Consider the following 14,286-nt stretch of genomic DNA (forward strand, 5'->3'; position numbering starts at 1 on the left):
AAGCAAATAGAAACCAATTTTTTTTTTAGATACCTCCCTACATTATCAAATATAATATTTAGTATAAGAGAACTCTTGGAGATCTCTAAGACTAGCCTAAACACATTCCCAAAAGTTTGATTTTAGGCATGAAGTCAAAAACCACCCCTCCAATAGATCCCAAAAGGTATTCCCAATCCTTTCACAATTCAAAAAAAAAGGCCCAAACTGAACCAGATTTGGGGCAGTCGGCCACGCCCCAATCCTTCTTTTTGTTGTGGTACTGTTCACGTGGCACTATTCATGTTAATTTAGACCCACAAATTGATGACATAGCAATACTTAAATAGTTTTGGAAACTAATTTTTGGGGATATGTTGGATGAGACCTTAGTTTTCACTAGAAAAAATACCTGTGCGTTGCCGCGGGACATTTTGATCTATCAATTACATAGCACCTACATTCTTCTATGTTTATTTACTGCATTATTAGTTAGCATGAAATTCTCATCTTTCTACTGACTTAGAAACCCACAACATAGAGCAGCCACTGAGCAAGATCCAGCTGAGCACTGCGTTGCAGACTTGCAGCCGATGTGTCCCAATAGCGATGAGGCGGTCGATGAGCTGCCGGAGGGAGGCAAGTGCCTTTCCCACTTCGTATCCATGCCATCGCTTTTCTTGTCTCTCTTTTTCTTTTCCCTTTTTCTAGCTTCCTTATCCAGAAGATCAGAACCATGGCCTCGCGCGGGTCATTGCCGCTCTCGCCTTCGGTCCTTCCGCGCCGCTCTTCCCCCTTCACCCATCGCGCTGTCGCTCCTTCCAGTGCCACGCTGCTGATACACGGCCCACCGGTCAAAAGAGGTGGCGCAACACCGTGACAGATTCTGAACGCTCAATTATTTCGTCAATTCTCGTCGACTCTGAACTGATATAGACCTGAGACCGGTGGCATTGGAAGCTCTATGAAATTATCTTTCCAACCATATAAAGAACGTCCCAAACGGACTTCGTATGTTGCCGGGGCGTCAATTTTAGTGCAGACTGTTTTGGGACTCCGAAACGAAAACGAAATCCATATTGTTTCGTCAATTCTCATCGACTCTGAACTGATATGGACCTGAAACCAGCGGCGTTGGAAGCTCTATGTAATTTTCTTTCCAACCATACAAAGAACATCCCAAACGGACTCCATATGTGGCCGGGGTGTCAGTTTTTGTGCAGACTGTTTATGGACTCCGAAACGGAAACGAAATCCATCTTAACGACTATTTGGACTTCAAAATGACATGAGGGACCCGTGTGTTAGGACGGACGAAAGCAGAAATTTTCTCTCTTTAGAGATGTGAGATGTAGAGACTCGATATATTTTTTTTTTCAAAGTCCCGGAACTAGTTTTTTTTTTGCTATATTTTATAGACACTCTTAGAAATGCCCTTAGTTTTTTTATTATTAATCTCGTCTACTAGTCCCTTGTTGACACCTCTAACCCCTCTCCCGGTTCTCTCACCCCGCACCCCTTTCCCCTCTCTTTCCCTCCGCGACGGATCGATCCCGCCTCAGCGCCGCCGTCGCCTCCCTGTCTCACCCGTTCTGGCGCCGCCGTCCGCTCCCCCCCCCCACCACCCAACAACTCGCCGCCGCCGCCGCCGCCTTCAGGAGCCCCCCGCCGCACGCTCGTCGTACTGATAAAGTGGGGAAAATAGTGCGGGGGTGGGGAGAGAGAGCCAAACCCTAGCGTGCCGAATCCAATCCACCAATGTCGCCGCCGGCGGGCGATTGTCCCTTGAGCCATTGTTGCCGCTGGAGGGAGCTGTGTTCACCGCAAATACCTCGGGTCTTCCCCGGCCGGGAGTACGTCTCCGTGCCGGCCGACGCGGACAACAGCCCCGCGTGGTCGGTTCTGGTTGGCACCATGGCAACGTCCGGGGGCAGCCGGTCGCTACGCCTGCACCGGTTCCGCGTCGCGCGCTCCGGCCGCGTCCTCTGCGGCGGTTCCCTGGAGATGTTGGGCGATGACTACTACAAAGCCGAGATCCCAAAGTCACACGTCCGCGCTGCCACCGCCACGCGGAGCCCAGACGGCCGCTCCCTCTCGCTCTGTTTCTTCTCTCGGGAAATCGACTTCTCCGATCCCGTCAGCAAAATCGCCCCTCCCATCCCCCTGCAAATGCTTGTGGACGTCGGCGGCGACAACGGCAGGGGTATTACTGTGTCGCGCCTGCCTGGCCTTCCGCCAGAAGTAGGGCCCCTCACTGCCGATCTGCCCCATCTCAGCGGCCGGCGATATCTGGGCACCGTACCTGACGGAAGTTTATGGCCAATCCAGCCTCGTCATGCTATGCATGGACAAGGCTGCCGGCAAGTGGGTGAAGGTCGGCACCCTCGAGTTGAAACGCCCCCCACTGAGCGGTGACATGCTCGACGATTTCATCCCTGCCCTCCAAGGGCATGTGGTGGTTGGGGAGACCATCTTGTTGTCACTCTAGCCATTTCACCACTTCTACACCTTCAATTGCAACACCCGAGCTTGGGCTAAAGTTGTCACCACCTGGGAAGAATGTATGTATGTTCCAATCCGCGAACATGGTGTGTACGTGGAGGAAGATGACGCCATCTACTTCCTCAGTGGCGCTGTTGTTTATTTCTACAAGCTGTTCAAGGATACCCAGAATAGGTATCGGATGGCGCCGCCTACCGAAGTTTCTCTTGTTTGTCCTTTCAGCTCTGAAGGATATGGGTTCCTCTCATATCTTGGTGGTCGGGTCATGTGCTCTGTCTGGATCGGCGTGAGGCTCCCTTGCCATTGCGGCACTAAGCATGTGCTTATAACCACATTTCGAGTCAAGGGTGACAAGGGTGTTGAAGTCTTGCATTCCACCTGCCGCCGGTTAGACATGGTGCCGAGCAAGCCCGTTGAATCCTACCTCGAGTTCAGCTTTCTACAGTAAGTAGTTAATCGTTTTTCTTTGCCATGTGTATTACTCTGTTTGGACTGCTAGTTCCCTTTCTTGCTCATTCAAGTGCCACGCCTCTTGTTTTCATATTAGCATCACAATCTTAAACCGAACTAAAATAATTCGTGCTTCCTCCGATTCTAAATATAACTTGTTCAAGGATTCTTAGTGTCAAACGGTTTTAACTTTGTCCACTAGTATGTAAAAGAATTAGATAGTTCAATTGGGTAAACTTGATGTCAACAGAAAGTAGATCCCATTAAATATCCTTTCGTAACATATAGTTATCTCTATTTCCCATATCATATTCCAGTGGGAAACTGGGAATTGTGAGTCAAAAGTTCCACTATATATTGTGTTCATATCCTAAACAAACTTAGTTATATCTGCGATCAGTAGAGTATTGGAAAATTCTTTAGCCGCAATATTTTTAATTTGGTATGGAGTCCTTTTTTTTTCATCGTTAGTCACAAACTCTTATACAAAAAGAAATATTTCTTTTTTGCATTTCAACTAGGGAGTACGAGGAGTTCGATCATGAGAGAGTAACACCCATTGCAAAATTGAGAGTGAATGCTATGGTATCCTCAACGCCGCCGGATGACATGGAAATTCCGGCCAGCTCCAACGTGGGCAAGTCCTCCAGTATGCTTGCTTGTTGCAGGTTTGCAACCTTACTGTATAAAAAAGAACTTCATTTAGGAATACATGTTTCAGTTCTTCATTCTAAGGAATCTTGCGATTTTGATGCTTAAATGCCACTTCTCGTGCAGGGAGTTCTTGAATGGAACACCATTGTCAGGTACTGTTATGCTTCAGAGATCTGCTATCCGATCCAACAGAACATTATATATTATTTGCCAAGCTGCTTCTCGTTCAACTGTGTATGAGATCAATATCTTGGATGGAAGATTGGCGTGCCATGACAAGACTCTCACACCACATTGCATTCTGGAGACACCTATGCCCCATTTCGAGGATGCTATCGAGGGTGATATACTGTATCTGCTTGACAGACCATGGCATTTTCTTTGTGACAGTAGATCAATATATGCTGTCCCATCTGTAGAGGATAAAATTTATTCTTGTCGCTTCAATCAGGGCATTTCTTCTCGCTTCAATCGGGGCATCATCAATCACATTGATTCAACATGGCCTATTGGTGTTGCATTCCGCCTTGTAGTTCGACTTGGTATCAAGCTTGTTGCTATAAGTGATACTCTCCGTGACGTCTATCATTTCTTCGAAGGCATATGGATGCATCATGAGACATTTGGGCCTCCTGGTCTAGATATGGAGGTTAGCCTGTCTGGATATGTGGTCTTGAGTCCCACCACCTTTATGGTTTCTGATGCCAAGACAAATCGCTGCTTTCTGTATGACTTATTTTTTGACAGTTGGAGCCTTGTCATGCCATTTGTTGAGTCAGAACTTCTACCAAGTGATTGTCCTAGAATGGCTTTTCTGAGTGACAGATGTGTATTTGCTAAGGGTTTTATTTACACTTGCTCACATGGGGGACTTGCTGCATATGAGTTAGTTCAACAGGCTGATTCTTATTACCTGGGCGAGCGGGTTGATTTGAAGTTATCGTGGTGTAAGTATTGGGAGCGCTACCAAATGTGCTTGGAGTATATTGGTGAAGACACAAACTCTGGTGCCATTATGTTTTGTGTGATGAAAGGTGATTATTTCTTGCCCCTTTGTACCTAGATGTGAATTCCTGAAAACACATCTCTAATGTTATTGTCTTTCGACTCTTTCTAGGTGATTATATATCTCAGCCTGGTTATCCATACAATGAAGGGCCTATACGTATCACTACTGTCCAAGTGAAGACTGAGGAAATGCCCAATGGTAAACTCAAACCAAAAACAATTGGCCACGTGGATATTGGCACGGCCTTTGTGGAGTCGAGTGGAGGGTCAACTTGGACCCGAGATTGCTTTGCAGCTGCTTGTTATTGAGCCTGATGCTCGCTATAACTTATGCACTGAAATTGCGTTGTATGTATTATTAATTTATAACTTGCCATTGCATCATGAAACTCGACTAAGATGCAGTGAGGATGTTTTGAAACATGCGACCTCTGGGCATATGGTTGTTAAATGTGGATCTTTGACTTGACTCTGAGGAGAAAACTTCTGAAAATATTCTGTCTTTGTTCACGTGTAGCTGTAAAACGCTTGTCTACTGACTACTGTCATCATTCTCTTTCCAAAAATCTACTGACTACTGTCATCATTCTCTTTCCAAAAGATATTAAACTGGCTTTGTACTGGGAATGCAAGGGGCTCTGATCCGCTCGGCCCCTCAACCATGTCGTCTGTAGAGTATAAATTTATGGTGTTCGCATACATCTAGCTAATTTGTAGTTTAACTAGTCCCAGCTATTTTCTGATCTCAGATTCAATACAATCAAGGGTTTTGTCAGACTGTCTCATTGAATAGGTGCCTGACCACCTAGTAGGGCTGCAAGACTTCCAAGTTACAAGCTGGTTCTGGCTGTATTCTTTCAAAATTGATTGAATTGGCTGTGAGATATTATTTTTCCATTCAAGCCATTGTTGTAGGAGAACCTGCCTTTGTGGAGGACGCTTGGGTACCAAAGAGGGAATACTCTTCTTGTGTTAGCTGACCTTTTGTAAAGGTTAGTGCTTTGTTAACATGCACTGGGCATTTGGGGAGCACCTCTTGTTGCTGTAGGATTGGGATGCAGAACTTTATATCATGGCTAATGCTCACATGCTCTCAAGGTCTAAGCTGCCGCACTGCTCACATTATAGCCCATGAGTTAGCTAGAAATGCAACATCTGTAGGATCGATCACATATTCAGATGTTCTAATGTTAGTCACTCTGGAGACTGTCCACTAAGAAGAAAACTCTGTAATTGGCCGTCATGGACTTATCTTTGTACTTTTTCATGCATTTGAATAAAAGTTGAGCCCATCTGGGCGTTTTACCGTTAAAAAAGAAGTTCTAAGCTGCCGCAGCGAGTTATATTCATTCCCATGGTTCTTGTAATTAAATGTGTAAGGGGAACTTACTATTTGCATATATTCTTTTGCATAATTGGGAAGCAACAACTTACGTTGCTTGTCTTTTGGAAGGAGGCAAGTGGCATTCTTAAGCCCATTCCGCAAGATTTTACTTGTTGACCTTGTGGGAATTGTGACCATTTACCCACCCGTTGTCATTTCTGCTGTGGCTGTTTATGGAAAGATGCCTGAGCTTTTGTACCTGGTTTTGTTTCTTTTGGTACGGTGAGCCAATGTTACTCTTCACCATTCAGAAATACTGCCATGGAAAGTTGCATACTTCATTACTTAGCCAAAACATCGTGGGAGATTTTGTCACCATTCCACCCTAGGGTACTCTTGAGAAGCTTGCTTAGCCAGTTCATGAGCTACCCTATGATAAGACCTATGACTAAAGTGAAAGGTAAACTCTATAAAGCTTCTGCTCATGAGTTTGATGTCGTGGAGAATCAGACTCACTGCTGATCGTTGCTTCTCAATCGAATGCCATAAATTGATCAAGTCTTGGCAATCTATCTCAAGATTCAACATTGATACTCCTTGTGCTAGCAGCACGCTTTCCCTGCATGCCAATGATTCAGCCATCATCGCGTCTGGGACCCTGGGGCACCATTCTGATTTACCAGTGACGAATTTACCATCCGAATCGCAGAGCAGCAAGCCAATTGCTCCGACTTTGCACCCATGAAGAACGCTCCATCAGTATTGCACTTATACCTTCCCGCTAGTTGTTTTTTTTCCATTGCTGAAGTGGATTCGCCTTGTTCTGCTTCTTTGGATGCAGCAACTGCCAGAGATTGAAAGCTGTATCACACACCCACTCAACTGCTTGCTTCACCGGAAGTGGCATTTCACTATGTCCACGTTTATTTCTCATCATCCATAATATCCACATACCACATAAGATAATCGCAACATCCTCTCTCGGACAGATTTCAGGTTGGAGCAAGTCCCTTGCCCAAGTCAGACCATGCAGTTTTGGCAATTTGATTCCAGTGATAACCTTTGCACTTTTCCAGAACGACCTCACCACCAAGCAATCCATTAGGACATGCTTGATTGTCTCCCGTTCTACCCCACAAGTCTCATAGAAAACAATAATCCTCTCGATATGCCGTCGATGGAGGACAGCCCGGGCTAGTAAGTACTCGCGCAAAACTCGACATCAGAACGATAGGCTGATTTGACTGAATACACTCCATGTTTTTTCTGGCTGCCAAGCCCAAAAATCGTCACCTCTACCATTCATCGCAGTTGATAGAATCGCCTCCGCATCAAATTCAGAGAAGTTCTCCCGGATCAGCTCTTCATTCCACTGTCCACTTGCCGTCATTAAATCAGTGAGAAGGTCTAAATTACCATTGGTTGGAGAAGTGAAGGGTCGACCAGTAGGGTGATTTATAATCCATTTGTCCCACCAAATACTAGTTTGGTGACCATCTCCAATCCCTCTAACCATTCCTAACACACATCCCTTCCAACAAGAATGGCCCTTTAAGAACTTCTGCGCATAATAATTCAGGCCTCGACATCAACCTCCGCCTTTGTTTGCTAAGCATTGATTTGTTGAACGTCAGCAGATCCCGAAAACCCATACCCCCTTCACATTTTGGCCGTGTGAGAGTCCCCGTTCATCCAATGCATATATCTATTATCTACCGAGCTTCCCCACTAGTATTTGGAGATAGTAATTTTTATTTTGTAACAAGTACTAACCGGCAGAAGAAATCAGCTCATTGGGTATGTGGGTACAGCCTGCGCTCCACCTCCTTAGCAGTGAACGGTTTAGCAAGCTCATCATTCATATCCACTATAAATTTAGGCTTCAAAAAACTGAGAACTCCATCATGTTCCAGTTCATCTTGTCCATCATTGAGGAGCCCCGTGTTATGATCGATGAGACGTACTTGGTTTAAGGTCACACACTCAAGAAAGCCCTTCGCGCCGCTTCGCCGCCCCCGCCAAGCTGGTCGGCGTCACTCTCCGTGCCCGGGCGACTATAGGGTAGTCGTTCCACCATAGGGCGACTGCAAGGTAGTCATCCATGGTAGGACGACTACCGTATAGTCGCCCCACCACGGGGCGAATACAGCGCACATGGGGTACTCGTCCCTTTTCCTGCGGACGTGACCGATGATGCAGAGGTAGTCGGCCACCCATAGGACGACAACCCTGTACTCACCCCAGCATAAGGCGACTATCCATTTTCGTCCTACGGGAGGGTGACTGCTTTTCAATACACGTGAGCCGTTGTCCTCTGCGCTCCCTCTCTATCTCCGCTCATGCATCTCGCTCTCTCTGTCTCTGTCGGCGCGGCGACGCGGCGGTGCCTAGCGGAGGCACGCTGCCGCGGCTGTGGCAGGCAGCGGCAGGGGCAAGGGGAGCCGCGTGGCCGCAGCAGGCGGCGGAGGAGCCAAAGGGCAGCACGTGGCCGCGGCAGGCGGCGGGAGGCAGGGCGGCGCAGCCCGGCGACAGGCGGCGGCGTCCGCGACAGGCGGCGGCAAGCGACAGGGGCGGCAGGGGTCGGAGGGAGAGAGGCGGCGCGGTGGGACGGTCGCCAGCCGCTGTAGGAGCGCCATCGGTAGCGGCAGAAGGTAAGCTTTGTTTCTTTTTTTGTTATTAGAAACTGCATTGTAGTATTTTTTTAGTATTTAGTTAATATAAATGTAGTATATATTTGTAGGTAATTAGTTTTGTTAATATATTGTAATGTTGACTATCTAGTTAATTAACAATAGATGTAATTATATAGTATTAGTAAGAAAATGTTGTAATTGCATAGCATGTAGTTAATAAATATCGTTTAAATATTCATTTATTGATAAGAAATGTGGTATTTCCATAGATTTATGTGGTATTTAATGAATAAATCGTTGTATGTTATTCGGATGGTTACTTGTAATTAAATTATATATCAAATTTTTATGGTTGTGTAAGGGTAATTTAGTTGGAGGGTTAAGTATTTCATACAATATTGACTCAGTTGCAAGTAACAAGAATTAAATATGGTACGAGCTTATTTCATTTAAGTAATTCATCTTACGAAATATTCTCTGTGGTAGGGAACCATGTCAAATATGAGTAATCAACTGACAATATACTATGGCGTTGGAGAGGTCCGTCACGGTCCACGTGGTGTTGACTTTGAGTTCATTTGCAGTACTCACTGTATCAATTGAAAACCCAGAACGTGGAAACATAAGAGATTTGAAATAATATGGTTCGTTGCTGGTAGGAATAACTGAATAATAGTCCTATGTCGCCGGCCTAAACTCGTCGCTAGTTCAAGCAAGCAACTAATGCTGGAGGATGAAAAACTCGTGGCTCGATAGCTTGCTCAACTCGGCTCATTAGCGGCTCGGCTCGGCTCGGCTCAGCTCGTTAGAAAATATTAACGAGCTGAGCTAAGGTTTTAGCTCGGTGTTTTATTGAGCCAGCTCGAGCCGGCTCGCGAGCCGCTCGCGAGTTGAAACAAGCCAACGCCCAAATGTAAAAGCGGCCCAGGTACCCAATGGCCCATGCGGTCATGCCTAGCCCCTTGAAGAAACACTAAGCCTAAGGCTCCTCTGCTACTCCCAACAGCCCTCCCCTCCCGATTCAACTGCACAGCAGCTGCAGCCCCTGTCCAACTCCGTCGCCTCGCTCCATTGCTTGTCCCTGCGCCCCTCCACTGCCAGCAGGCCAGCGGCCCTGTGCAGGAGGGTAGCACCACAGCCGGTGCCCTGTGCACCTTGCAGACCCGGCCAGCGCACCTCGCGACCTCCAATCCCAGCAGCCCAGCGCCCCTGCGCCGCGCCCGGCGCCCTACGCACCTCATGATCTGCACCCCTACGCAGGTAGGAAGCGCTGTGCCCAGCGCACCTCGCGGCAGGCATCCTGGCGCGCCCTCACCAGGACCTAGGACCTGCTCGGCGCGACGACACCTCCAGCTCCAGACCCCTCTCCCCGCAGCCATGGAGGAAGCTGAGGCAGCTCCAGACTACTTTTTCAAGCCAGCTCGCGAGCTAAATGAGCCAGCTCGAGCTGGAAAATGAGCCGAGCCGAGCCTGCCTTTTAGCTCGGCTTGTTAATGAGCCGAGCCGAGCCAGCTCGTTACCATAACGAGTCAGCTCGAGCTGAGTCGAGCCGGCTCGATAGCCAACCTCACAAGCAACACTACACCCTGTACAAGGACTAAAAAGATGAAAGCAGTTTTGAATTTTTTTTTCTCTTCTATTTCTTTTCTTCTCTCTTTTTTTTCTTTGGTGCGGCTTTTTCCTCAAAAAAAATTTTTTGCACCTTTGCACTTTTTTTCAGCCTTTGAATTTTTTTAATCACATAAGTGCCGCACAGAAAATAACTGGGCAAAAACTCAAGCAGCAAATATGGCAAGGTAGCTACTGTGTATGAAACGATTGGAACACAACAGCTTGTCTCGTTGCTTTCAAAAGGCAAGCTACAAGGACGTACGATCCTCAATCAGACCAAGAAAAAATATATATATGGTATTCCAAAAGGTGACCTCTCTCGCTAATTGGAAATAAATATAATCAAACTGGTTTACTTTTCCAATCGGCCAAAGGAAAATAAGAGATTGATATTTTATTTTAGCCCGAAGACAACTTTGTCAACACAAATATAATTCTCCAACTGATCTAAAACTCTCCACGTGAGATGGTCATGTACCCAACAGAAAGCTAATACCTCGGCTCAACAAAACAAAAGGAAGAGGTTGGTTGCCACCACTAGCAAGACTTGACGCTAGACCCAAAACTGAATAAACCAACGGACACGCTGACGCACAAGGGACTAATATTCAGAAACACAAACTAAACTAAAAATTGCAGGGCACAAAGGGGACATAGGACAGCGGAAACTCGATGATCGAATTTTTTTTGTTAGGGCAATTTTCTGGAGTGTAGGATGGAACAACTAATCTAGGGTACGGGTGAACCTGACGGTATACCTGAGTCTGATTACCACTTGATGTGGACTAGGGTCCCGATCTTCCAAAAGGTTCAGATAAACATGATTTGGCGGAGATGTCACACAAACGATTTGGCTTCCGAACAACACGGTTCGAAAACCCGCAATCGCAGCACCACGTCTCCTCAGGTTATCGACCGCGATGCCCGGTCGACCTCACCACGAAGGCTAATCCTTGCCTGCGAACCAAGAACACAAGCAAAAATAAAGAAGAATGCAACCGAATTGCAGATGTATAATTAATCTCACAAGTTGGGGTCTCACAAACCGAACGACGGCGAAACTGCAGTGCAGAATAATCTAAGCAAAACCCAAACCCTAACGTGGACAGCGGCTACTGTTATGTAGAGCTTAGGGGCGTGCAATAGCCCCTGGACGCGCCCCTAATGGGCTCCAACACGATACACGGCCCAAAGGCCAAAATACAGCGGCGCAACATCGAGATAGATTCTGGACATCAACTTGTTTCGACGATTCCCGTTGACTCCGGATGAGTTTTAGCATGAAACTGGTTCCATTGGAAAGATATTCTTCTTAGCTTTCCATACATATCAAGAACGTCCAAATATGAGCTCGTATGCGGCCTGGGCGTCCATTTTAGCACAGACTTGTCCTGGACCACGGGCGGAGCCATGTATTGGCCAACATGGGCCATGGCCCCCCTTGGTCCATACAAATTTCTAGGCATATGTATAAGATTACGGAGATCTGAGTTGCAAGAATACAGAGTTGTAATAGCTAGCTAGTCAGACCATGCCTGTTTAACTTCTGCAAGCCCACACATGATTATGTAAGTCTCATTGCATGGGCACAACAAGCAGCAACAATCTACTCAATTTACATTTCTACTGCTGCGAGAGGCTGGAATGTTTTCCTTTATTTAAAAAAATATTTCTACTACTGCATTCCTTACTTTTCTGTGTCAACATTCGAACTCACAGATGCAGTCTGCTATATCTCTCTCCATTTTTGTCAATACGGTTCTACACATGTTGACTGAATGACTGCCACTTCCTACGTATAACGTGTGCACGTTCCTGCCATATGTGTAAGTGTTGTAGAAACCGGCCCCTCCTTGGGTTGATTCCTAGCTCCGCCACTGTCCTGGACTCCGAAACGGACTCGAAGTCGACTTGGTTTGGGCCTCCAACTTGACTCGAACGCCCTTGCTGGCCTCCTAAGGTGGTGACCAAGGAGGAGGACGTCCTTGTGCATATTTGAAGTCCTCTCCACATGTTTTGAGTGTGATCCAACTTGGGCCAGGGTCCTATGTGTGAAGAACAAGCCTGCGACGACATTGTAGCACCCGGTAGAAACGACGACTTTGAGACACATTTGTGCCTACAAGCAAATAATGACATGTACATGTGGAACCAAGTGAATTGTACCATAAATCATCATTATGCAAATTTAGGAAAGAGTGCACCTTGCAATCAATGGTCGTATCCGAAGGTCATGTCCTCATCAGTTGCCATGTTCAGTCTGGACCCTAGTCTATATTCAGTTATGGTGCAATGTTTGGTGTTCTGGAGTCTGGACCCAGTTATTTGGGAGTTGAAACCTATTGACCGGACAAAGCAATGGACGAAATGGGTTGAGTGGTGCCGGAGATATAATGCCCCTATGACTATATTGGTTCAGTGTTGTCCGAAGGACGATTGTGTGGGTTCGGTAGATCCTCGCACGCAACAACGGGTGATGTGACTCCATATTAGCCATTACGGTGAGCCTAGCGCGGGGTGGGGGGGGGGGGGGGTTGACGATGTCGAAGGCCAAGCAGATGCAGGTGAGGAAGTTGATGATATTGTGGAAGTTCTAGAAAGGGAGGACCGTGAAGCCATGGTGGAGGAAGCAAATTTGAATGCTGGTGACGGTGATGATGAAGATGATAATGAAGAAGTCGAAGACGTGGCCAATCATCCTATTCCCCAACAATGGACTAGGGACAATTTGGCCTCGATGGAAGCTATGGACATGCAAAAATCTCGTTTCCAATATGGTTGTAGCATGGTTCAAGTGAATCAATTGTTTCGTAACAAGCAAGAATTGAAGGACGCAATATCTCAATGAGCCGTAATGTCACTTAGAGAGGTATATGTGAAGACCTCAAGCCCTTCGAAGTACAGCGTGAAGTGCAGGACACCGGGCTGCACGTTCTATGTTCGTGCATTTGTTCCGAAGCATGAGACACACTGGAAGGCCTCTATTGTCCAGGAGCACAGTTGCACGCGGCAGAATTCACGCAGCACGCACTGTAATCTGACAGCCTCTTTGATTGCAAATGAGTTGTACAGTGAGATAATTGAGAAGAAAGACACGGAGTGCTCATATATTCAAGGCTCAGTGAGGCGACAATTCAAGTATGATATTAGGTACCAGAAAGCTTGGAGGGCAAAGCAAAGCCCTTGAGAAGCGTTTTGGAACATACGATGCATCATATAGCAACTTGCCCTGTATCCTGGAAGTTCTAAAGGAAAGAAACCCGGGCACGTACACGGCATTCAAAGAAACTGATCCTGGGCATGGTGAGCCGAGGATATTTCGAAGAACTTTCTTCTCGTTAGGGCCATATATCGAGTCATTTCGGTATTGCCGACCAGTACCTTGTGTGGATGGAACCTTCTTCACTAGGAAGTATAAAGGGACAATTCTTACTGCAATCGGTGTTGATGCAAACCAGCAGATCTTTCCTCTGGCGTTTGCGTTCCTGGAGGACGAGAATAAGCAAAGCTGGTTATGGTTTCTATGACACCTCAAGGCTGGGGTTGTTAGAGACAGGCCAAATGTTTGTGTCATCCATGATCGGCATGCCGGCTTATTGTCAGCTATAAAGATATTGCAAGAAGATCCATGTGAACCTTCTTACTGGCCTGACATTCAGAGCAGGTGGTGCATGAGGTATATGGGTGCCAATTTTTTCAATAAATTCAGAAGTAAGAAGTTAATGAAAAAGTTCAAGGAGTTGTGCTGCCAGAACCGGTTGCAAAAATTCAATGCAATATGGCAAGAATTAGACCAGTTAACTCGAGAACACGTATCTGAGATGAGCAAGAAACCGCAAGCCGATGACAATCCTGCATACACAGACGGATTACCTGCACTTCGTGAAGGTCTGGACCCCCAAACGTGCGGAGAAGGCGAGATAGAAATATTAAGGGAAATTTGTCCACATGACACTGTCAAAGCATGATTTTGTGTAGAGCACACCGCCAAACTCGAATTTGTTCACAGCACACCACGAAAGGGTCATTTAGTCTACCACACACTACATCCAATAAACTACTCATTTTCAACTGAGAGGTCAGATAAAAAGACAGTTTTGCCCTTTGCCCTCTTCCTCCTCGCTT

At 46.5% G+C, this 14,286-nt stretch overlaps 1 protein-coding gene across 1 annotated transcript; it reads left to right on the top strand.

The window, feature by feature from the left end:
- The first annotated feature begins 1,482 nt into the window (after positions 1-1,482).
- Positions 1,483-5,103, top strand: LOC120688798. The gene is made up of 5 exons (XM_039971171.1): positions 1,483-2,277; positions 2,468-2,925; positions 3,453-3,599; positions 3,709-4,619; positions 4,703-5,103. The coding sequence occupies exons 1-5, from the start codon at positions 1,738-1,740 to the stop codon at positions 4,900-4,902; spliced, it is 2,256 nt and encodes a 751-aa protein (XP_039827105.1). The 5' UTR covers positions 1,483-1,737; the 3' UTR covers positions 4,903-5,103.
- The last annotated feature ends 9,183 nt before the right edge of the window (positions 5,104-14,286 follow it).

Source organism: Panicum virgatum, chromosome 9N, assembly GCF_016808335.1.
Source record: "Panicum virgatum strain AP13 chromosome 9N, P.virgatum_v5, whole genome shotgun sequence".
Lineage (NCBI taxonomy): Eukaryota > Viridiplantae > Streptophyta > Magnoliopsida > Poales > Poaceae > Panicum > Panicum virgatum.

Coding starts and splice junctions, on each gene's coding strand:
- LOC120688798 (XM_039971171.1), top strand. CDS start 1,738: ATGTCGCCGCCGGCGGGCGATTGTCCCTTGAGCCATTGTTGCCGCTGG. Junction 2,926..3,452: donor CTCGAGTTCAGCTTTCTACA/GTAAGTAGTTAA, acceptor CATTTCAACTAG/GGAGTACGAGGAGTTCGATC. Junction 4,620..4,702: donor TATGTTTTGTGTGATGAAAG/GTGATTATTTCT, acceptor GACTCTTTCTAG/GTGATTATATATCTCAGCCT.